Raw genomic sequence first — 25,716 nt, forward strand, 5'->3', positions numbered from 1 at the left:
AGAATCTCCACCTTGATACTCAAGTCCGCCAGCACTGAGGTAGACATAAGCTTATACAACCAGACACAATTACGAATCACTTTCACTCCCTTTCCCCCAGCATGTCCAATGATTCCAAGGAAGGATTAAGCCAACTGTAATTCACGTGAAATGAAATCAGGATTTATCATGGTTTCCCCACTTGTTCTCCACAGCACCATTAGTCGGGTAGCATCCTAGGTAGACCCTACACTGACAAGTATCAGCTTGAGCTCTTCCCTTGTGCCCTGCTGAAAATTATTTGGCTAAATAATGCCCAAATTAAAAGCAAACACAACAAAAAAATCTAAACCAGTGTTTCATCCTGCTAGATACTCTAAACTGATGACTTGATTTATTCAGCAGAGTGAAAGCCATAACCAAAGTATTGAAAAGGCTGAGATTAAGAGTGGAAGTAAGAGGGAGGGAAGCACCACATATGTAAAAATAAATTCAATACTAACCCGAGGTGGTGCCTCTCTCTCGTCTTTGTCTTCATCACATTCAAATGCCACCTGAGCACGCTGTTTCCTCTGTTCCTCCCACAGAGATGGATTGAAACTTTCATTATCAGATATGAACATAACTGGAAAAAAACCACAAAGAAGCTTGTATAAGAATAGGCTACACTATGTAAAACAAAATATACTGTTTTTCTTTCTCTTCAGTGGGATAGGTGTGCTTTTTTATTCATTCTTTCTAGAAGATGAAAGACTAACAGCATCATTAATTGAAGATTAGATGCAATGCCACTGCTTTATGAATTTGGTTGTACTTTTATATTAGAAAAATCCCTATCTTTTAAAAGATAATCATATGCTTAGCTGTACACTAGTCTTAACATTCACATTTGAAAAATTTCAGCAGAACTCTGCTGAGTGGTTTCATTCTATATATAAACATGAAATAATGTATATGTGTGTGTATATACTTATATAAACATGAATTATACTTGTATAGATTTATATAGCTTATTATCAGTGCTTAACATCATTAAGCACAGGTAAGAACATTCATCTGATTTAATTTACAGAAAATTTAAAAATTAAAACTAAGAATGACTTAGTGAGAAAAACCTGCATTCTTACTAATCCTAAAGCAACGTAAGCATCTAAAACTAGACGTTAAGTTAATCTGCATGATTTTGCAGCATTAATGCAGTTGACAGGGGATGAATTTAGATACAAGTATTTCTTGCTTAATTTTACAAGAGATTAAAAAAATCTTGCAGGTACCCGATGTCTCTTATTTTACCATGTCTTGGTGTTACATCAGCCAGGTTCTATTTTTAGCATGACAAATAATCTAATAAATTTGCCACTACCACCCAGAAAATGTATATCCTTCACTAGCAATACCAAGACTGTTCATATTAACCACTTTTATACCTGACATAGAAAAATACTTAGTTTTAGGGCTCAGTAAGTGCAATGGAATATTTATTATTCTGCATTTATGGGATAAACTTAAAATTTTAACACATCTGAAAATATTACAATAAACTTCACTATCACTATGAGTTCCTGACCAAAAACCAGGAACCTAACCGGTGAACATGTGAACAATATACTTTTTATGGATTGATTTTTTTTTTTTTTTTAATTTCAAAATAAACCAGAGAATACTATGTACTTTTCAAAAAATACATACTTGGTAGTGAAGGAAACATTTTGCTAAAATAGTCAGTTTGAAGCTAACACTTGCTGAAGAGAATTTCACCCCAAACCATTAGATCTTTTGGAAGGAATGAGGGTGTCATGCTGGGAGTGGCAACCACCACAAATGGATTGTTCCTGTCAATCCATTTCTCACCTTACTCGCTGAAATAGTTTCATCTAGAATTTACCAATGTCTAAATCTCATTAAGTTAGTGTTCTCAGTCATCAGACACAACTCATCATCTCTCGCAAGTATACTCCAAACTTTAAGCATTTAGCATTTTTAAGCCTTCTCATTATTATTTTCAACAGTGACCACTGTGACAGGTAATTTCAGAAATTCCTTACCCTCCTCAGTCCTCGGTTGCTGAGGGAACATGTAATTAGTAAGTACAGTTTTCTGTGTGTCAGGATCAGCTTCTTTTTGAAGAGGGATAAGTGGTTTAGACTAGAAAGTAAATGAAAGAAGGCTATGTTATGAGAATATATATATATATAAAAAAGTAAATATGACCTACATATCACAGAGCATGCCTGTCCCACAACTTTGAAGACTACTCTCCCTTGAATTAAACCATTTCTCCTCCGAATAATTTTCACAAAATTAAGATATTAATATGTCTGTATTTGATTGATGACAGGCTTTTTGACTGAGGACAAAGTCAGCAACAGCTTTTGTAAAAAGAAAACACTAGATAGTCAAAAAGTAATTCAGTTTCTTTTTGGTACTTACTACTATCCCAAAGCACACTGATCAGAAATGCATAGATATATTTAGCTATTTAAAACTGCAGACAATCATATAAAGAGAAAAATTCAGCACCTTTTTTTTTGTTTTGAGACTAGATCGAACATCCTCTAACCCTTACGGGGAAAAGCAGAAGATTCTTGAAATTACTGTTTTAGTAAAAGTGCACATCTGAGGCTACTGGATTTCTGACAGCCCTGTACACTTTAATGCCCTTCAGAAAATCAGCATAATATCAAGGATTTTAATAAAAAGGAAAAAGCCAAGCACAGGAGTTATTGCTTAACAGCTTCAAAATTGAACAGTCACACAGTTCAAAGGTGTGGCGAGAAACCTAATTCAAAACCAGGATGCTGAGTTTCCCCACTGGTATACCAGTGAAAGCAACAGCAGGCTACATGTTTAAGTTCAAGCTTATCAAGCACTAAACTCACCCAAGTAAATTAGCCTGAACAAACAAAACTAACAAACCACCCCCCCACCAAAAAAAAAACAACAAAAAAAAACGCAAAAAAAAAAACAACCACAAAAAAAAAAACACAAAAAGAAAACAAAAAAACAACCAACCTACCAAAAACAAACAAATCCCACCAAAACAAAAACCAAACCAAAAAACCTCAACCAAACCCAGAAAAAACACAACAAAACAAAACAAAAAAAACTTCCCAATATCTGTTAAATTGCATTTCCTCACAGCACAGAATTTCTCCAGGATTATGAGCCTCCAGAGACAGGTAAACTCAGTATTGGTAACTTAAGGAGAACTGCCATAGTAATGTCAAGAAAGTATTGATTTACACAGTACTAGGTCTCTTTATTTAACAGATGGCTCTGTTCTTGCCAATCCCATTAGGAATGAAGTCAACAATTATTTATTTTCAATAATTTATTTATTTTATTAAAAAAACATACCTGATTGTCTGATAGCCACATAGCAGTGAGCTGTTGCAGTTTTGTAAAAGTAAATGGTAAATTCTTCAGTCTGTAAATTACAAGACTTTATATAAGTACACTTAGCCATATTGTTAAGACTTTAAACAATCCTGCATTAGTATGTAAAATATTTTAAATTGACATTTTCATATGAAGTTAACGTAATAAATAGTGAGAGCTGAAAGGCTACAACATGTAATTTAAATTAAATTTTAAAAAACCCCAACCAAACAAGAAAAACTTATCTGCCCATTATAGCAATTAGCTTAAAATAAAGAAGTGACATTGTGACCTGAATTTAACTCAACTGGGAGACTTGAATACAAAGACAATCAACATGAATTAATAAATCTGAATCTGCACCATCTTATCTGTCAATATACATACGAATTAAGGAAAAATGTGGTATACCTGAAAATTTTTTTTTTCCTAAAAGATACATGTATAGGGAATGGACAGTCATGGATAATGGGTGCTCTGGCATTATGGGATAAATTAAGCTACAGACAGAGTACAGAGACGCTGGATTGACAGAACAGGAGGGAGAGCTCTGCTAGTTCTCTCCCCCAGTACACTTCAATTCTATAAACTAACAATTCCCCAAAGCTAAACATTTTGTCTATTTTTAATGACCATCTGTAATAAAATACAACATTTTCCCCCTTTGTGCAGAACATCAAGATCTTTTACACTATCCTATGATACTGTTGGTACTCCATATGCAATTCAAGAAGCTGTTCATCTTTAAGTAAGACTCAAAAAAGTTTTATGAAAATAACCAAAGTAATCCCTAGAAAAACAGATGCTAACAATCACAAATGTAGCGAAGCTGTACTTGAATGCATCTGCCAGGTCATTAAAATAAAGATAGCTTAATATAATGGAGCTGCAAGATTCAGAATACGACAATAATACATTAAATACATCTCAGTCACCTTCTGAGCCATGTGTGAGATAAGGAAAGATAGCCGTAATGTATTCATAAGAATCCCTCTACATTATTGTTGCATTTTATACAACTTCTACTTAATTAAAAGCATTCACAAACCTATTGTCACTCAGATTGATGACTTTTAATTTCTGCATATCACCCATTTCTTCAGGGAGAAATTCAAGCTTATTGGAATGCAGAAACAACACTGTTACATGCTTCCAGTTTCCAATCTAAAAAAAAAAAAAAACCCACACAAAGAATTAATTCATCTTCACAATATAAATATGAAAGTTTTTAAAACAATTAGTATTGACGTTATTTTGCTTTGAAAGTTTATTCTTACATACTAAACTTTTAGTTTCAATACACATCAATGAGTTCCTACTTGTTGCTTAAAAAAATCAAATTTCATTATTTATAAACTTGTATATTTGTATACATCCTCCTTTAAAAACATATATAAAGTCCTCTCAAAAAATTAGTAACTTGTTAATTCACAAGTTGTACAGACTACATAAACAGATTAAAATACTAGTTTTATAGACTTGCAATTAAATACATACCTCTGATGGCAGCTGAGTTAAAAAATTATGATCTGCAGCAAATGTTCTTATATTCAAGAGCTGCCCAACAGATGAAGGCAATGTCTCAATTTCATTGAAACTACAGTCCAGTTCTTCCACTGATATTAACCTGAAAAAAAAAAATTAATTCCTCTATACAGAATAATTAATTCAACATTAATTGAATACTTGCAGTTTAAATGAAGTCAATATCACTATTAATTATTAATCACAAATGTAGTTCAAAATAAACCTTAAGGAATTAAAATCCAAGAAGAATCCTTTACTGATGGCCTAAAATGTGTTTTAGGGTGGGTGTTTTTTCCTGTTACTTTATTGCAGGTTTTTTGGTTCGGTTTCGAGCTTACTTATTTTTTTTAAATCTCCTTTATACTGTCCTCACAATGAAAACAGTGAGGCCAGCAACATTGAATGCTGGTGTATTACATGACAACATGCCAGTGTAAGGAATTAAAAACATTCAGAATGGGATAGATCATAGTCAAATTAGAGCTGAGTGCTGTTTCTGAACAAGCAAAGAATTTCAAGATTTACAGACCAGGAACCTAAGAATCTGACAATGAAGAAATACTTTGTAAACTCTGACAACAAAAGATAAGCTATATTAATTAAAATATATGAAAATAAATTGGAAGACACTGTACATTTGTACAGCACTTAACTCTGAGCCAATTATTTTTGCTATTATTTGCAAGTTTTAAATTAAATTGCTGAACACCAAAATACATATTAAAAAAACTTGCTGATGGACAGCTGAAAATTCTCCATATATATATAAATAAATAAAAGATAAACACATGTTCATATTTGCTTTTTACAAGATTTTTGAGATTGGGCAATCATTTGCAATATCTAGCACAGCCATGTAACTGTCAAAAAAACCCCAGTTTCAGAAAGCTAACTGACTCTTTAAGTATCTTAGTCACACTCAATTTTTGTTTTATAGATTGGTGGCTGCATTAAGTGAGGAACATATGTCTTTTGGTATTAAGTAATAGCAACATACATGCTGCAAAGCAGAACTAAGATATGAAAACTCTTGCTTTAAATTGTATTAGGGCATTAACATGTAAAAGAAAATAAACAAGTAGTTCTAAAAAACTCTGAAAGAGGAGCCACTGTTACAGGAGTGTGTTCAGAAAGGCAATTCAACTTCTTGTTTTGGTGAATGTGAAATACCTACCCTCCTATGGAGTCTGGCAAATAAATTAGCTGGTTTTCATCAATTTTAAGTGTTGTCACCTTTTTCAGAGAACCTATAACAATAGGAACAAGTAAATCAAAATGGACATTTGAGTTCATTAAGCTGATTTTTAACTTTAAATTAAGAGGGGGAAAAACCCCAACTTTATGGGCAAGCCACCACATCTTCTCTATTCCCTGGTATGCCTATAGTGCTGTATTCCTAAGGAAATAAGGAGATGAGCTTACAGAACTTGTCTACCAGTTTACAATGTGTCAACCATTTGGGTAGGTGAGTGGGGACAGGGAGAAAAAGAAATTGGCTTTTCTTCTGATAGAGACAATGGTTTTTCATCCATTACAAACTACTGCATAAAGTAAAGAATGCTCCAAACCAATTTTAAGTTATTATTCAGCCAGGCATTACAGCTTTATCAAGAACTGGCACTTCTACTCAACTGAAATAGATCTAGAATGTAATTTTTGTATTTTCAAGTTCTCTGTGTCTGAACTACAGGCTTCTAACAACATGAATGAACTTTAAATACAAACCAATAGACTCTGGCAGTTGCTGAAGTGAATTACTGGATAACAGTAGGTCTTGCAGGCTTTCACAACCTGAAATACCTTCTTCGACTACTTCAATGTTGTTTTTAGAAACATCCAAGTATGTCAGTTGTTTCAAAGTGCCTATGAACTAAAAGCAAGAGAAAAACAACATATTCTAGAAAAGTGCAAGTTCAAAACAAAAAAATCCAACAGATTTGACCTCTCAAGTATAATGCCAAAGACTTAGAGTACTGAAATAAAATTTTATGCAAAATACACCAACTTTCAAATGAAGTATTTTGTGCAGATAAGCACACTGTTTTAACACACAGAGACACCCCAGAGTAGCTCTGCATGTCCCTAAAGTCAGTCTTCTGCAAATTCAACAGTTTGATTAGTTACTATGAATCAAGTAATTCAAGCTTTAGAACAAACTTCAGAAAGAGACACAATGTGAGGACATCATTATGCTCCAGTAGACTTTTAATGCTCATTTTTGCCTTTTGTATAAAACTGCATCCTCATAAACAACAATGAATCCCTAATTGTACTAAACTGAAAGAAACAAGCCAAAATATAAGCATGTATTACCCTTCCACATGAACCAAGCATAAGCTTTAAAATTCTTGCACACTACTCTATTGAAATCTTCATTCTCAGAAATTATTTTACTGCAAAACACTGCTCAAGGTCATATTTTACAATCAAACCACTAAACTGTCTAAGAGTTAGCTGATGGAAAAACAGTAGAAAAGTCTACTGATCAGGCAGGAAGGCCATATTTCACATGACTGCTAGTGATTTTAAGGTAGAAAACAAGCCAGCTGCTTCCCAAATTTCAAATACTCATCTATTAGTTTGCTAAAACTTAAGCACAGACTCTCAAGTACTCTAATAATAGGTCAGCCTAGACCACATGTAATCCTGTAAGATGTCAGGAACCCATACAAAGTCAATAGACTATTTCCTCAGGAACTGACTATGCTCCCTTTTTTTCCTTTGCTGTACTTTACACAGTACTGGAACTGGCACTGCTTCTTTACAACTGTGACCAGTAAAAGCCACAAAACATATTTCTCCTATATATTCCTGCTTGCTGTCTAACACAGAATAATCCCTTTTTGGAAGGGTATTCTAACCTAAATTTGATTTAAGATTTTTACTTGTTTTCCTGAATTGCAACATAATTTTTAGATCAGAAATATGTAACTTTGTTGTACATATGTTGTACATATGTTAAAAAAACCCACCAAAAAGCTGTGAACGCAGCTCTCATCATCAGTGATAATTTCTAAGTGGACTAGTTAAGAACTCAAGTGACATTTATCCTTTAGGCTTTACTTAACACTACAATTACAAAACCACTTCAATGTACATGATCACTAACAAAGCAAGTACCTGTAATTTAAAATACTACTGTATGTTTAACACAGCAAAAGAACTTACCCCAGGAATAAGTGTTAGTCTATTTCCATCCATCCAAAATTCCTTTAATCCACTCAGTTGTTCAAGTACTTCAGGCTGTAATGGGAAGCCATTTTAAAAAAATCTTATGAAAAATCCCCAGTGAATGGCCAAACCAACTCCAGCGCTTTGTCTATTGCAACTTTAGTAACGTGTTACTGTAGCTGTTATACCCACTTTTTTCACTGGGTCATCAAAGAAAATCCAGTTAACTCACTTTTGAAATGAAAATATATATTACCAGATATATAAAAATTTTGAAGAATTTGACCACAGCACTAAATAATTTTTAGAGAAAGGCTGGCTTCCTGTTGGTTTGGTGTCTTTTACAGAAAGTATTCTTTTTCAACAGGCACACACTCTAAGTACATGTTACATGTACAGTTTTGATGGATGACATCTAAAAATCTTTAAATTTCATCAACTCCGAAGACCTGTTTTTCAAAGACCCTAGTGATTTCTTGGTATGGGGGAAAATCAAAACAAACTTCATTTTTTCTATCAACAAAGGGTGCACCTCCATGAGACAAGCTAACCACTCCATCCATAAAATGAAGTGGAGGATTGTGTTTCCAATACAACTTATTGTAAAAAGTGTAAAATTTATCAGGGAAAGACCCTGATAAACATTCATAAACATTCATGTCGCATATGCTTTCCCTATTTAAATTTTCCTCCAGAGAAAGCAAAACAAAAGAGGTACTACTGCACATTAATAAGTACAGCCAAGTTCAGATAAATGCTAAGTAAATTTTGTTATACAGTAAATAGACAGGATTTCTGCTGAAGCTGTGATCCTGACTCCCAAAACTTTCTTTCCCAATAACTAACTCACTTTCCAAGAAGAAGATGTAATTTAAACATTAGTTTAAGGCTCCCACACAAATGTATACCCTGTGATGAAAATATGGCAGTCACGGTAAGGACTAGACATTTAACCATAATAATGAAAAATTCCTTAAATACACTGCCCTATTTTCCAAACCATATCATCAGGCAAGTGTTCAGCTCTAGTGGCACACAAAGGTTTGACTCTATTGTGTGGCAGGTCAGCAAGTTTCATTATACTTCTATTTCAACTTCTTTACCCAGGAAAGTACTTGTAAAAGCAGAGAGATGTTATGTGACCCTTAAATACAAGCTATTTTTGCCTGTGAGAACACAAACAGGAAACAAGTCAATGCATGCTGAAGGAAAAATCAGAGTATCTCAACTGTAAATACTACTTTGAACAACATTCGAATTTAATATAGTTTCCCTTAGATCTAAAGTTTGTGCACAACAATAAAAGCAGGTTAGGCAAAAAACTGTAATATTCAATACATGCTAATCAATAAGTGTTTAGAATTTATTCTAAGCCTAACAATTATGTTTATAATTCAAACACATATTACTTATAATTATTTACCAGTACACTAACTACACGATATAACAGAGTGCTATTTTAAAATGGAGTAAACACATACTCTCATTCATAAGATCACACACATGATTTTTATAACAGGCTCCATAAAGTAGTGCAAAGTATAAATAAGGCTTGGAAGCAGAACTCTTAAGATGATGTTTATGTTTTCACATTTGTTAAAAACAGATCAAAGGATAAGATGATTTATAAAAGATGCAGAGCTCTTTTACTAAGGCAGAACTCACCACTTCTGTGAATTCATTACTTCCTAAATCCAGTCTCTCCAGCTGAGTCAGTCTGGACATGGTTCTGCACAGGAAGGGGATTAAAAAAGAATTTGATCTAACAAAATACTAGCAACATCAAATCTTCCAGATTTCCAAAAATCTAGTAATCGGTATTAAGCAGTGATGCTGTTCTGTAACTGGAATGATACCTAATTAAAGATAATTTTTTTACACACTGGTCAACCAGGTAGATACTACTGATCCTGCAGACTGCAGAGCGTCACATAAAGCGTAGACTGCAACACACTTGAGGCTGCAAGATGCATGAAAAAACTAAAGACAGTAAAGAAATCTTCATGATAAAGAGCAATGCAGTGGCGCATCTCTTCTTTTGAGTCGTTCAGCTTTTCACCTCTCGTCACAATATGTCCCTTCAGCAGTCAAAGGCCGGTTCAGTACATGTTTTCTTCTCAAAGGAAGACTAGTGACCAGTTAAAACAGAGAAGAGCACTGCTGAATCACAGTATGCAACAGGACCTTTGTACCTCTCCAGGCTGCTACATTACTTCCATGTGATGTGGTTTGGAACTCTAATTATTTCTCTATATATAGTCATATTTATAGTCATACATTAAATGAGATTACTAAATTGGATTTTGTGACACATCAATACTCTTCAACCTAACTTATGCCAAATACTAGATCAATGTCCAAAATAAAATCCATTACTTCAAGCTGTGTTTTGCAAACATTCTTCCTCTATTTAAGTGCACTTTGGGGGCTCCACAGAGATTATCTACCACTGCGCATGTGGTCACAATGGGTACTTCACAGTCAACAGTAGTTCCACCTGGAAGTATTTTTTAAGAGAGTGTGAATCCCTCATATGAAAACATATTCATATATTTATTTAATAAGAGATTTTCACAGAAGAATTGGTAGTATCTAAAACTTTCATATATAAACTGCAACTGTGTACATGTTATAAAATTCTGGAAAAATTAAAATTAAATGTAAGATCTTCTAAATGGTAGAATCTTCTATATTGTCAGAATATCACACTAATTTCTTCAAGAAACAATTGCATGAGCACAAGATGCTCTATGCAGCTATTCAAAGCTTCAGTTTTTCTTCAAATACAGTAAGATCTACAGTTGCTCTAAACATGAAGTTCAAAAATAATATACTGGCAAATGTCATATTCACTGAAAGTAGTTTAATGTGATTATTAATATTATTCATGGAATATCTCCAAGAAGGAGAATCAACATTTGTTGAGAAATTTGGTTTACATGACATTGGAGTATTCAAGTTAGGGACAAACAAGGAATTTAGCATAAGTAGATAAAGACAAGACCACGACAAAAGCAGTAGAAGCCTTTTTTGCACTGTACAAATAGTATACACAGGTTTTGAAGGAAAGCCTCTAGCTAACATTCCTACTATGCTAGAGAAAGAAAAGAAACCCCAATAAAACATGAAAACACTACTTTCAGAAGACTCTAAGAAACAAATACCCTCATTTCTTGAAGCTAATGAACAGGATGATTATCAGTAAGCTAATATTTTTTTTAAATTTCTAACTAAACTTATATGAGTCCCTCTGAAATCCTGTAGAAGATTGATCTCTCAAAGCTTTGTGAGACCACGCCAATACCAATTTTAGTGCTGTATGTTCCTAACAAATTTGCCCCAAAGAGTCTCCCAGAAGCAATACTGAAGAACTCCTTTCAAAGAATTGAACATAGCATTCTGTAGCTTTTGCAACTTCACAGACCACACTATGCAAACCAATGTTATGTAACAATGACAGGATAACCAGTTAACTTTATTGATTTGGGGCCCTTTTTTCCCTTGCCCAAATGACTATGATCTAGCAAACACATCAGCTCAATGACAAAACATACACAAATGGGTGTGCAAGATGACGGTCTCCGAAATATTCCCCCCTCTCCCTGCTGTTTATGTAATAGCACTATCAAATATCCTAGGATTAACATGTACTTGCTTTTCTGTATTGTTTATAGAGAAATACCATCAGACAAAATGCAAACAAGGCTTCCAATAATGTTATTAGTAGCAGGAAAATTCAATGCCAAATGATGTTGAAACAAGCATTAACTAGATCATTGAGTTACACCTATTTTCGTCTTTGACAAGGTGCTGCGTAATCCCTCCAATAAACTGAAAATCTCTTTCATAATTCATATTATTGAACTTGGCATCAATTCAACTCAATACTAAGGGATCAGATAGCTTAAACTATGTCTCAAATTCTGTTGCTGTATACAGACAGCTTCACCAAGGTTAACATTACAGCTTATATCAAGTGGCATACAATTCAAAGGGAGTGTGCACAATGGCAGGGTTGGGCCCTGCATCACTGTAATTATACTCTCAATAACCTGCTTCTTTCTAAAATGCTTACTCTTTTTATTGACAATTACGCCACAGAAGCTTAACAAATGAAAAAAAAAAAAAAGTACCATATTTTTACAGGACCATCTTTCCAATTTACCCATCAGAAAAATGCCTCTATAATAGTCTCTGGTTTTGCTTTCCTTTCAGTGGAAATAGTTTTATCCATCTGTTTTACATTATAATGCTGCCACTTGCAGTCTCTGGCTGTAGATAAGCTCCAAACAAAATGATACATATTTGGCATAAGGTTTGGCATAAAGTAAGGTTGATGTAGTGTGTTGGCATTGATTACCCATTTTGATTAACATTCTTTCAAGTACTTCATACTTTAGTGTCAAAAATTATGTGCATGTTTTAGTCAGAAAGAGGGCTAGTTTGATGCCGCAGAATTTATCCAAATACATTTCTCATTACAAATAGGAAAGAATTTGCAGTAAGAATACTAGAAAGATGAGAGTAACAGGAAAACCAGAAATATATTAGTATTCTATAGCAAAAATATTAGGACCTACTGCTGCATTTTATGAACTGCTTTGAATTTCCTACACTTTTTAAACCCTTCTTGCATCTTCTATAAGAGAACCAGAATAGAATAAAGCTGGCAGCTCAGCATGTACCATAGATTATTATGAACAGAGGAGCTCTTCATGACAGTTACTGTTTAGTTTTCAATCAAGAACAGAACTTGGAAAACATTGAAGTAAACAAAAAGTTTCCCAGCATCCTTCAACAGAGGGTACATTTGACTTAGATCCATTAAAGCATGTATTACTGTCTCATCACTAAAAGATAAACTACATTTTTAGAAATATTTAATGTAATTCATGCTGTTAGTGTTAATTATGGTAATTAAGGTCAGAGTGATCTTATAAACAAAATCTCTATTAGCTATAACCTTAATTATTGCTATTGTTCCTCAGTTGGGAGTAACTCAATTTAGAGAGCTACCACTCTAAATTACATGTCCTGTAATTTTTTTTCTGCTAAAAACTAATGATAGCAGAGAGAGCTGAATAGAATTGAGAGTATTTATACCACAGAATGCTTCACACTTTGAATATGTAAATTCACACTTTCTGACGCTGTACATGTCATTCTAGATAGAAGTTCTGGCTTGTTTATACCACAGATTCCACAGTACCGTATCTAGGCACTTAAAAAGGGAATCCCAATAGAACATAACCCTTGATCATGTCTTACACATATAATTAGCTACAGTCACTAAAAAAACTGGCTGTGGTATTTGAAGAGCTGGCAATTTCCACTTCAGCCTACAGCATTCAAGTTCTTCCTAGCATGAATTGAACAGAGTGAATATTCAATTGCTAGCGCTTCCTGTTCTCCACCAAAATTTCTTACATCCACCAAAACCAGCAACTCTACCAATTTCTGTTGCCAGAGAAAGATCACTTTTACAGTACACCACAACATATTCATGACTCTGTGGGTGGTTATTCACATCCCATCTTTGGGATCTGTTTCTTTCTTCATTGACCTCTTGTATTTTTGTTAACCTGCTTGGAGCTCCACAGTCCCAGTCAGAAAATACTGAGCATTGCTTTTGTTCATAGAAACAGCAGGAACTGCATCACCATCAGCCTAGGCTTCTTTGATGAAGTGAGAATTGCAAGGCAGGGACTAGAAAAATATTAGATTTTAGGAGAGTGGTACAATGGATTAATGTTAAAACAAATGCTATAGAAATTTCTAGAACAATACAATACTTACTTTGGCAATATTTTTAACTGGTTTTCTCTAAGTTCCAATATCTGGAGTTTAGTTAATCTGTAACAGAAAGGCATAACAAATTACTACACTATTCTGTATTTAATGACAAGAGCAATCTCTGACCTTACTTATATTTTACAATTAAAAGAAAAATATCTGTAAGTTTGAAATTTTTTTCCGGTAACATTAAGGTGAAATTTTGTGCAAAATTTGCATGTTATTTTAAATTCATTGGCTGGAGTTTGATTTTGGTAAAGCAACAAACAAAATATTTGCCTGCTTTTCTGCAGCTGTTTGAACACAATTTGTTCCTTAATCCCAAAAATTTTGAAACACTTCATTGGATTAATTATGGGTACATGTTATTGTCATAATGAAAAGTACACAGGAAGTAACAGAAATTTGCACAACTAAAGATGTTTGATTTTTACTACTGGCAATGTATCAAACAGTTCAATACAAAAAGTCTTATCTGAGGAATACCTGTAGTCTTCCACCTGATAGCTTTAAATTAATCTTGGATTTCCTTCCATATTCTCTTTCTAGTCAGCTTCTGAATCCATTTTGACATTTCTGTCAAAAAGGTCAAGGTGGTTTGACCTTTTTTCCAGTAAATCCTTGGTTGCAAGACAAATAACCCTAAATCCCAACTCAACTGCTTAGCCAAGGCAAGTTCCAAGCAGTCTTGACATACATGCAATGTACCATTCCCAGCGAAATTGTTTGTATTGGGACAGAAGTGACAAAGCTCTATTTGTTAAAAAAATAAAAAGAAGAAACTGATTTAGTTTAAATACAGATAGGATTGTAATGACAAGAGTTCTACATGTGACCCACTGACAGCCCTCACACAACACAGAATAGGGCATTAAGGTCCCTGAATCAGAGAGGAGCTTGGTGAGCAGACCAGTCTTTCCTGAAGGTGCTTAACTTAGTGCATTGTAAGGACAGAGACAAAAATCTTAATTTTAATTAAGTGGTAAGAACTATATTTTGTGTAGAAATAGAAAGCAGAAAACAGTATTTATTTTTCCTCTAGATATTCACTAATTTTTGGATGACTTTGAAAGCAGCAATCTGCCATGCCCACAAATAACCTAAGAATATAAGAGTCACCTTGAAAGAGCAGAGAGGTCAGTGCAGCCCAGCACTACAAGCAGCACTCACCATCTGGTAACAACTGCTGGAGGGGAACCTCCTCCCTCCAACTTCTAAAAAAACCCGCAAAACCCCAACATCCTAACAGTGGTGCAAGAATACCCTAATAAAAACTCCATTCATAGTAATAGCACTGCTGTTCACCTAGAACATAAGTGGGAAAGACTTCCTAGGATCCTACCAAACCAGCACCCTAAGATACAAATCTTGTGCAAAGCAGAACTTTAAGGAGCCCCAGATATGAATGAACATTTTGGGCTCTGATTTCTAAACCAAGCACTGCATTAAGCTTCAGCTGGTGTTTTGCTTTGATGACAGGAAAGATAGCTACACTGTTTGTAGTTTTTCCTTCACAACTCATGTATGCAGTCAAATTTCCATTGAATGCAATGGCAGCAAATATCCCTTCATATGCTAATCTATAAATATGCACACCCACACTTCACTGACTTTAGCCAGAACTGACTGTGTGACACTTGTAATAAGCTAATTCTGAGAACTTAAAGATTGCCTTTGGTGACAGAAATGTTTATAGCTTTGTCACCTTGTTCATGTTCTAATCATTCCTCAGCTAGCCCTTAGAGACTGAAGATATCAATATTGAATTTCTTATGTGCAGAGCTTCACAGAAACTACCAGGAAAACATTCTCAACCTTTTCCTAGCTGGAAGATTAGGCTATGTCTAAACATGTAATTTTCTTCCAGTAATTGATGAGAAATACTGGACTGAAGCAGTTGTCACTTCTTCCATTATGACTTGAAGAGCTAATTCAAGATTAAAATAATAATGCACATCAAATACTAGCTCTAACTGGTTTTTCAGTTGCTGGTGCTAAGCATCCAGCATCCATCCAAGCTGAGCATCTGAATTGCAATAAGGGACCTGAAGAAGTGGCAATTAACTTGGAAAAGAAATCGAGAACTAATTCACCCATACTAAAGGAAAAATGGAATCCATAGTGGCAGAATGTATATTAACTGTGGCAAAGATTTGTCCTACTTGTACAGAAATATTTCTGAACTTGAAAAACCCATCAACAGAGAACTATCTGCACATCACCAATGCACAAAGCTGTAACAGGTATTATTCAACTGGAAGTATACATTCTGTAATAGCTTAAAAATTGTTTTTTCAGTATTGTTCTTTAATTGTTCTTTTAGCCTGCATTTTAAATGCAACACAACTTTTCAATAAAACAAAATCTCTACATGAACAATTTTTCAGGTGAAGACCAATATCCTTCTTAAAGCTTATTTCATAGACTATACCACCTGCAAAAAATGTAAAAGAAATATACAGCAGGTACACTCAAAACTTGCTGTGTGACAAGCAGTAATACCTTGGAAATAAAAAAATATTGCATTGAGAGATGTTCCTTACTTCACACCTTGTCTGCAGTTTTCCTAAAGCAGAATATTTTTATTTTAAATTGTTACTAAAATGCAAAGGCAAGTGGAATAAAAAGTATGCATGTTGAAGGCAAAATTTACAAAAGTTTCTGCAAAACACATATATACACATGTATATACGTAACTAAATACATATATATGTATGTAACAAAATTTGATTATCACTGTACACTTATGTAAAAAATATCCCAAAGTAGATACTACTAAAACCATCTACTATTACAGATACTACTGGCAAATTGTTGAGAAAGTAGAAATAAAGCAAATTAATTGCAACATCCAGTAAAGAGGCTCTGGAAGAAATATCCCATTACAGACAATATTGCCAGATTTTTAGAATTACGCTAAAGATAAATCCTTATTTATCTTAAGCACCCATTAGTAAAAAATATTTCCCTTTTAAAACTCTGTCTCAAAATGAGCAAGAAGTGAAGCATTTTCTGCTTATATATTGTGTATTTAAATGTAAATATACATCATGTATTCAGATGCAATATATAGGATTTTCTTAGGCAAGGATAATAATTCTCAGATATTTGTGCATTGGCATGGAGGCTAACGCCACAATTTATGCCAATATCAACGCATTCAAATTTCAACTTGGGAATGGAGGAAAAACCCCCACTTTGTCACCTGAGAATTCCAAAGGAACGGGTATATCATATCAAAACTCTGGTGACTTTTAGTGAACCTAACAGACTGGACAAGAATAACATCATTGAAAGACAGCCAATATAAAATACTCACAGAAAAAGGGGAAAAAAGATGGCAAAATCTTGACCTCACAATTATGAAAATCTTTAGCAAAAATTCTGAAGATGAGAATAAAGCATGGAGATAAATCAAATAAAACACTGCACAAATATACTAAAAGTGATTTCCATTATAAAAAATTTCTTTCCTAACCATCAGGCTGAGTGTTAGGTTAGTAGTGATAGAGTAGTGCTCAATGACCCTTTCTTGGACTATCCTGTTCAATATTTTTTAATAGCAATCTTGTAAGATCAGAAAAATGTTTAACTTGGCTTATGTCACAGACAATACAGTGATTTAGTAAGACACCGTAGGGGGAAAAAACCTGTACAGCCTTAAGGACGAAAAAAAAAATTAGAAAAAATTACAAGATACCATAGCACCAAGCCAAGTACTTAGGATTTCCTTGTAGGCATCAGCCATTTCTAACTGAACTGTCCAACACACCAGTTAATCATGAAGGAAATTACACTAGGCAGCTGCACAAAGGATAATTGGAACACTGGAGCAAACCACAGATATTTCTAAGAGAAACAAGAAGATAATCATGACACTGTACAAGCCATGAAGAGATCTCAATTCAAATTCTAAATATAACTATAGATGTCGTCATCCTCTGTCATAAAGAAGATTAATTAAAACTGAAACCTGCTCCAAGATATATTAATATACTCTGACACAAAGGAAAACCTACCCCACCAGAAGAAAGCAGAACTTTATTTAGTCTAATAAATTGAGGGATATGAGAACACTACAAATACAGCAGGTGAGAGAATGGGGGACAACACTCGTGAGAAAGGACAGCAATTAAACTGTAGAAACAATGAACACTCAGAGAGAAAGAGATGTAAGAAACCTGACACACAGAGCATAAAAACCTTGTTAGGTGTAATATGTATTGGCTTTGCTTTTAGGAGACATTATTATTGACAATAGTTGCCAGTAACAGCAGGCAACAGAACTCAGTTACTTCACATATTCCTAAACAATGAAAAGTAATAGCTATATGGCTATATACAAAAAAATAATGCACCAAACTGGAAGAAACTGAAGGCTAGTCATTTATGAGATTAAATACTTCAAGAGCTTCTAGGAGAGGGTTTGGTTTTTTTTTTTTCACAAAAGAAGTATTTCCATATTCTGAAGCAGAAGTTAAAAGACTTTGCAGTAGAAAATATTTATACCTAGATGGAAAATTGTGGAATGGCAGAGCAGTCTCATCACTTACAGATGTCAAAGGGGTCTGAACCTTACTTTGAAATGGTATTTTAATGTTTCATTGTTTTCCAATTTATTTGATCTAAACATTGTCTTCCTACAGAACACTATGTTTCCTATGCAACACTATTTTAGCAGGTAAACTTACATACATGAGTACTTCAAATTCATTCTCCTAGGTATACAACAGGATGCTGCAAATCACTAGATTTTAACAAACAAGGCAGAATTCTTCATAACTATCAAGAGAAACACTGCAATGGAGAACTGGCTTTGAAGTTGTCTTCAGTAACTGATTTATTCTTATGATATTAGTAATTAATGACTTTACCATTTCACTAACCATTAAGCATCATAGAAGCTGACAGTGACAAAGAAAAAAAATTATGAGAATTTTTAATGTGTATTATATGTAAGATTAACTACTTAACCAGCTGTGTCAACCTCAAGTCTTCAAGTTAATTTGTAGTGCCTGTTTTAACTATGAAAATCTTGCCATTTGGTTAGACTATTAAAAAACAGAACAGAAAAATCATTAGAATTTTGATTAGAAAAATCATAGAACAGACAATAATTAGAATTCCAACAAGATTATGCATATTCCAGATATTCTTTAGAAGCCCTTAATGAGGGCTTCTGAAACACAAACTTTGTGCACCAGAAAAAAAAAAGCATGACAATAATGCATCGGCATCATAAGCAGCTGCTTTTATAGCTGAATGTGTAGCAGATCTGGTGCTCTTAGTCATTCATTAACTGGTAACAGAGAAGAGCAAGTCAACAGCTCTGATCACAGATGACTAAGAAATTAAGGGTCACCAGTGGAGCACACCTGTGCTTATGTTCCATTGCTCATCTCCTGATCTGCCCAACTGCTGTAGCACTTTCTGGGGGCTGTGCTAATCTCTTGCAAATTGTGCTGACCCAAATATAACTATATGGCCTAAGGCAATTTTTTCACTCAACAACATGACTGCTTAACTAATTGCTGTATTTTCTGAAAGAGATGCTTGCTGGACATGGGATGGGTCGGGAAAGCAACAATCTAGGAGAAAACAGTATAAAATAAGAATGGAGAGGGGAAAACTGGAGAAATGGCTAAAGGCAGTGTGATAAGGACAGCTTAACCTATGCTCATCTAGGAGTTTTCCTTTTATCCTTTCACTTTTGCTCGCAAGATCGAATCTATTTTACAGAGGTAGCAGATTAGTATTTATCTTGTAATAAAACCATGACATGTAACAGTTTTGCATAGTCAGAATGCAACAAATTTCAGAAATATTCCTGACAATAAAGGACTTGAGAGTTACAGTTGTGCATGAAGCAATTTGTGCATCTAGGACAGGCAGGACAAGTGGAATTACAGTTGTCATTATTTGCTTCACTCCAATTACTATATGACAAGGAACACAAATGTCAAAAATATTTCCTTATTTACCATACTAGTGTTGGAAAAGAAACAAGAATGTAAATGAGTTTTATGTCCTTCATAAGCATTCTGTCTGTCCTTCAGAAGTCAAAATTAAAAGCTGCTGATACAGATTCAGGGCTTTTTTTTCTCTGTAACTATTGCAAATTCATAATGTACACTTCTTCCCTTTCTTCAGTACTCACTTTCTTCAGAGCCAGAAGAAATTGCTCTGCAGAAACTCAAAACTAATGGAGATATAAAGTTTCATGTTCAACTTACCTTCCAAAATTGGCTGGCAAAAACTCAAGAAAAGCATCATTCAGGTACAGCTGTGTTAGGTTTAACAGTTGAGAAAATCCATCTGGCAGCCTATATCGAAGTAAAATAACATAGTACCTTAGTTTCAGCTATATTCAGGGCATTAAGTCATATTTTCTTAAGCAAGAATATAGTACTGAAGTCCTACATATTGATAAAATTAAAATTAAGGGGGTGAATTTCTTTAAAGTCACACTAGACAGTTGTTCTTTATAAGATGCGTTTCAAAATTATTTTAAGTATTGAGAACAATGTCTACAGGCAATAAAAACTACAAATAGATGTAGTCTTGCCACGAACTTGTGCTCTCCTGACATGTAATGAGAATAAGACATTAATTAGAAACAACAGGATAAATTAAAAAATACACAGCCCCTTTTTTCCCCAGAAGAGATAAAACATATCTCTGGCAATGGAGATTTCTGGCAAATTAATTTAGCCACTATAGCAGAAATGCATGTTAAACCAGAATTCATTTTTGTTATTAAGAAAACTCTTTGCACATTTCTCTACAGTCACAGAGAAGTGATGGATTTTAACAAGCTGACAAAGCTACATGGTATAATGAAGGATAGTTCACAAAGCCTATTAACTTTGGCGAAGTACTTTAATAAGACAGCTATACTGGATCACAACGCAACAAGGTTAATGAAGCTATTTTTCAGGAAACTCTGTTCTCACCTCCAAGGGCTGGCACATGTCCTGAGGCAAATTCAAGACTCAGTAGTATTTGCACAAAACATAAAACATCAAAAAATTTACAGACTTACTTTGAAATTGGATTTACGCTTGCCTCGACAACCGTCAAGACTTTACAATTTTTTATATTTTCTGGAAACTCCTGTATGCCTGCAAGATGCAGAAAAACAGCCTTTAATTATTAGATTCCACCATATCCATAAAGATTATGCACATGAAACCACTAGCCATAAAAACTTTGATCCATTTAGCAACTAGTGAACTGTTAGTCTGATGTCTCATTTTCCACACAGTTTTCATTAAAGAAATACTCCAATGTCATTATATGTCATTATAATGTCAAATACTCCAATGCAATATCATTTTTTTACTATACTACTCCTAAAGGTTTTCATGTTTCAGGTTAGCCGGAAGCTTACAAGCTACAAAGACACAGTACACTAAATTCCCATTGCTTATTGCCAAATATTCGAGTACTTGTGCTTTGGAATCTACTTAAGATAAGAACTTCTGTCCCAATATAATTTATTTTAAAAAAGGCAATCACTAAAAAAGGCATGAAGTTTCCAGTGGGATCTGTTTATCAAATCCATGGCTTGCGTAACATCCAGGTGAAATGGTAAGGCTTCAAATCTTTAAGTATTTTTACAGCTTCATAGTTCTGAACAGATATCCATCCCAAAATGTGATGTATTCTTGCTGTTACTTTCTAGATAATTTGAGAGGAGGACAAAAAATACTCCAGGCACACTTATGTTTGAAAATTAAACCAACACGCAACCTCCTTTTTTTCCAAGATTATCTGTGAAAATAATCTGTGAAAGAGTGGAACTGCATTCCACATGTCTGCCAAATCTCCATTTGTCAGAAACTGATAAAGCAGGCCTTGAATACTACATGTATCCACCACATCTACTAGAAGGAAATCAGTATTGAATCGTTCTACCATGCCAAACCTTTACCTCCATCTTTACTATATATACCATTAAAAAAAAATTAAAATAAACCCACTGCTATCACAACTGCAGTTGCTTTTGCAACATGTTCTTATACCCTGGGACAGGTGTCCTTATTTTAAATATATTTGTCCTAAATACAATAACCATTCATACTGATAACTTTCTACTTGGATTAAGAATACACTGTTGTTTGCAGCAAAAAACCCTCTATGTTAATAAATAAAGCTAGTTTAAAATTATTTTTTTTCCCCCAGATACCAAACCTTAGCTCTTTGTCTTTGAGTTAACACATGTAATTGTATTTGTGACTGCTTTATCAGGTATGTGGAAAGTGCAACTGAACCCAGGGAACAAGACCACTAAGAAGGAACTGTGTGAACGCTTCATTGTAGATTAGCGAGAGCAGGAAATTTTGTGCTGCTTGAAAAAACATTAACAGTCTAGCTGCAGAGAAAAAGACAAGGGCAGCGTCACTTCTCATTCAGGCTGGCAGGTGGAACTTCATGTATCTGTTCTGAGAACATGTGCTGAAGCATCAGCTGCTAAGTAGTATTTTTACTTGCATAAGAAATTGCAGAATATTTGATGTTAGCTTAAAGCTTGATTCTATGTTTGTGCAGTAACAAGACTGACCTGGTATATCAGGACTTAAGAGATGGCAGTAGACAAGAAAAGCAGTGACAAAATACAAACTTTAACCAACTGGTGACAATGAGTGGCAAAGCTACTGTGCTGACTTCTCCATAAATTCAACTAAAGTAGTGACACCATTTCTTTAAAAATAGACTTTTAGATCTCTCTTGACAGGAATTTTTTTGTCATACTACCATTGAAACTGTTACTTTGGACTCATTGTACTCTATTACTCAAAGGTGAAAGGCAAGAAAAAAACATTATATTCATGGACATTTTTGGGAAATCACTTGCTAAACTCAGAAGCAGAAGGGACCAGGAAGAACGGAACCATCAGTGGTAAAATAGGCCAACATTTCTGATGCTTCCTGAGTAACATGCATGTTTATGCATACACACAGGTGTAAATAAAAATATAGCTTTATATATATACACACACACACATATATACACACGTGTGTGTGAGTGCACGTTCATGTGTGTGAGTTCAGCTATTTGAAGTTTACTAGGTCTGTGAGTGGAGTCAAAGCAGAAGACCACAATGGGATACTAACTTAATTCATTTCCATTACTCAGTACAAAATCAAAATTCAAAAGGCAATATTTATAATGTTATAAAGTTTCATTTCTGTAAAACGGTAATTATTTTCGAGTCCAAGAAAGATTAGGAAACTACCATAGACAGACTAGAACCGTACCTTATCTATTGCTGTCATACACTCTTAGTACAAAGAGAAACACACTTCCAAGAAACTCAAATATACATTATATTAATTCCAGTTGTCCAATATACCTCATTCAGCAAAAGGAATATCCATTCATGGAAACCATCTAACATGACACAATACCCTGAGCCTGTAGAAAGGAAGTTACAGATGATTTGTATGAAGTGACCTTCTGGTGTCTGAAAAATAAATCAAGACCTCTTTATTGCTGAGGATAAAAATTTACCTTCTTAAAATAACCATTTACACTAATCAGAGTAAGCCTCTGCTAAGCTCTTCCTTGGAGGCCAAGCTGTGTCTCAGACTCATTCTTTGCCCTTGGTTTTGCTGTTTGAATCATGTTGAGAGATTCTCTAAGCTTAGTTTTTCTGAGAGATGGTCTCACTACTGGCCTTGGCTTGGTCCTTGGATGAGAGATTGCTCTTGTCCAGCACATTAAGCCTTGTGTTTGTAACATTAATATTAGTTTCCACTGTCTGTGTCATGAACTCATGGAAGCACAGAAAGCTTAAATTTGCAGTAGCTACCTAAAAACCAAAACATATAGCGCATCTATGAGAGGGGAGAACGTAAATTTACTCTTAAAACAACAGCCAAATAAAATATTAGCTACCCAAACAGACATGTTAAATCAGCATGCTTTTATACATAATCAGAGCACTCTATAGTAGTCCCCTGTTTGACTATGCCCTGGGCAAGAGACAGCAAGAGTTTTAGCAACAAATTAACAACAGAAATCCAACTGATATGAGAAACCTAACAATGAGGGAGCCCAGGAACTAAATTTTGCTTCTTCTTCAAGCCAGAATCATTATGGTACATACCTTCTTAACCAACCTCACTCAGTACTTCAGTACAGATAAATGGCCATCATTCAAAAGAGCATCATTTTGAGAATGACAGCATGAAATATACCTAATATTTGTAATAAACATTCAGAAACCAGGAAAAAAAAATCCAGGAGACTGCTACTCTCTACCACATGATAGGAAGTCGTATTTACTGACTGGCTAAATAACAATGTTCTGACCACTCCCTTTTCCTCAGCTATACTCCTCCTGCATGCTAGAAACATTCAGTTATTGTTGGATTAGTATTGTTTCAATTCTCCCACCAAGAAAAATTCAAAAAGCAAGTAGAAAGAAGAATAAATAAGAAGACAGAGAGACATGAGAAAAAGATATGAGGAAAATGGGGTTGTAAAGAGCGCTTTGTAAGGGGAATTGTTGCTTGTTTTTCTGCTTTACATCTATCCTCAATATTCTGAATCTTCTCCATTAAGGAAGCTCAGCAAATCTCAAGGGATTCTGTGGCCACATATACCTTCACTCATTTTTAACACAGTGCTAATTAGTCCATTTGATAGCCAACTAAATCCTTCCATAAGCCTCTCAATTAGATGACTACTGCAAATTGAGATCCACATCGCTTCTAAATCCTATTTTTCTTTTGGGATTTTTACTGCTTTCTCTGTACACTGACACCCAAGGATTACAGACGACAGTGCAACAGCTCACCTGGTCTGTTGTAGCCTTATTCCACTGTCATTGAAAAGCATTATATGGGCAGGTTCTTCAACATATCATTAATTCTATACTTTATATCGTAACAATCACTATGCCCAACACATTTCAGTGCTCAATTTGTTTATAGATCATGCTCACTGTTTTCCAAAAAAATACAAACGATTGTGCTTGTGGACACAAACATTTGCGGAGCACAGTAGGAGAAAACACAATTTGCTGATTAACCACCAGCTCCAAACTGAATTGGGAGCAGAGTTCTTTTTGTAGTGTAGTTTACCACAAAAGGTAGATTTATGTAATAGCTTTTAGCATTTATTTGACTGTTCTTTCCTGCCTGTTTTCCCAGATTTCAAGCACTTTTAAACTCACTGGTCAGTTTTTATCAAAAACAACATCAAGCCCCCTCAACAACAACACCCCACACTCCTAATCCAAAACAAAAAACAACCAGCAAGCAAAAAACAAACAAAAAAAACCCCACCCACCCCAAAAAAACCACACAACCCCCCAAAAAATTCCCAAAACAAAACACAAAAACAAGCCGCCAAAACAACAAACAAAAACACCAAACAAAAGTTTAAACAAACAAACAAATACAACAAACATACCAAACAAAAAAAAAAAATCTATGAAAGAATGTTTAAGAACATTTGGCAGTGAAATAAGGAAGAGGAATTTAAAATTCTTGTCTGGATTAAGCCAAAAGCAGAAAGCATTCATCATTCAGAATTCTACTTGGCAAAATCTCACCCATCTAACCTTGTGGTATTCAATTACGATCCAAGACCAGCTGTGGCACATGCCCAAAGGACATACCAAAAAGGTCATACAGGGATTTCGGGTCAACAAACGCAGATCTGTAGGCAATCAACCTCAGTTCTTGATCACATAATGACTGAAATACAGAATTTCACCTGATTTCTAACTCCTTGGAGAGCAATGATTTTTGGGTTTTTTTTTGTTTTTTGTTTGTTTGTTTGTTTGTTTGTTTTTTTTTTTTTTTTTTTTTTTTTTTTTTTTTTTTTTTGTTTTTTTTTTTTTTTTTTTTTTTTTT

At 34.4% G+C, this 25,716-nt stretch overlaps 1 protein-coding gene across 11 annotated transcripts in view; it reads right to left on the bottom strand.

The window, feature by feature from the left end:
- The window catches only part of ERBIN (erbb2 interacting protein), a 117,571-nt gene that overhangs the window by 25,925 nt on the left and 65,930 nt on the right, over window positions 1–25,716 (bottom strand). For all 11 annotated transcript variants that reach the window (XM_041470579.1, XM_041470575.1, XM_041470576.1 and 8 more), the window contains 12 exons: window positions 20,891–20,969; window positions 20,082–20,171; window positions 13,852–13,908; window positions 9,721–9,784; window positions 8,053–8,127; window positions 6,610–6,754; window positions 6,059–6,131; window positions 4,855–4,984; window positions 4,406–4,521; window positions 3,337–3,406; window positions 2,025–2,124; window positions 483–604 (listed from right to left, as the gene is read on the bottom strand). In XM_041470579.1, coding sequence (XP_041326513.1) covers window positions 483–604; window positions 2,025–2,124; window positions 3,337–3,406; window positions 4,406–4,521; window positions 4,855–4,984; window positions 6,059–6,131; window positions 6,610–6,754; window positions 8,053–8,127; window positions 9,721–9,784; window positions 13,852–13,908; window positions 20,082–20,171; window positions 20,891–20,969 — 1,121 coding nt within the window. The remainder of the gene's footprint in view (window positions 1–482; window positions 605–2,024; window positions 2,125–3,336; window positions 3,407–4,405; window positions 4,522–4,854; window positions 4,985–6,058; window positions 6,132–6,609; window positions 6,755–8,052; window positions 8,128–9,720; window positions 9,785–13,851; window positions 13,909–20,081; window positions 20,172–20,890; window positions 20,970–25,716) is intronic.

Source organism: Pyrgilauda ruficollis, unplaced genomic scaffold, assembly GCF_017590135.1.
Source record: "Pyrgilauda ruficollis isolate IOZ18807 unplaced genomic scaffold, ASM1759013v1 scaffold25, whole genome shotgun sequence".
In the NCBI taxonomy this organism is placed as follows: Eukaryota; Metazoa; Chordata; class Aves; order Passeriformes; family Passeridae; genus Pyrgilauda; species Pyrgilauda ruficollis.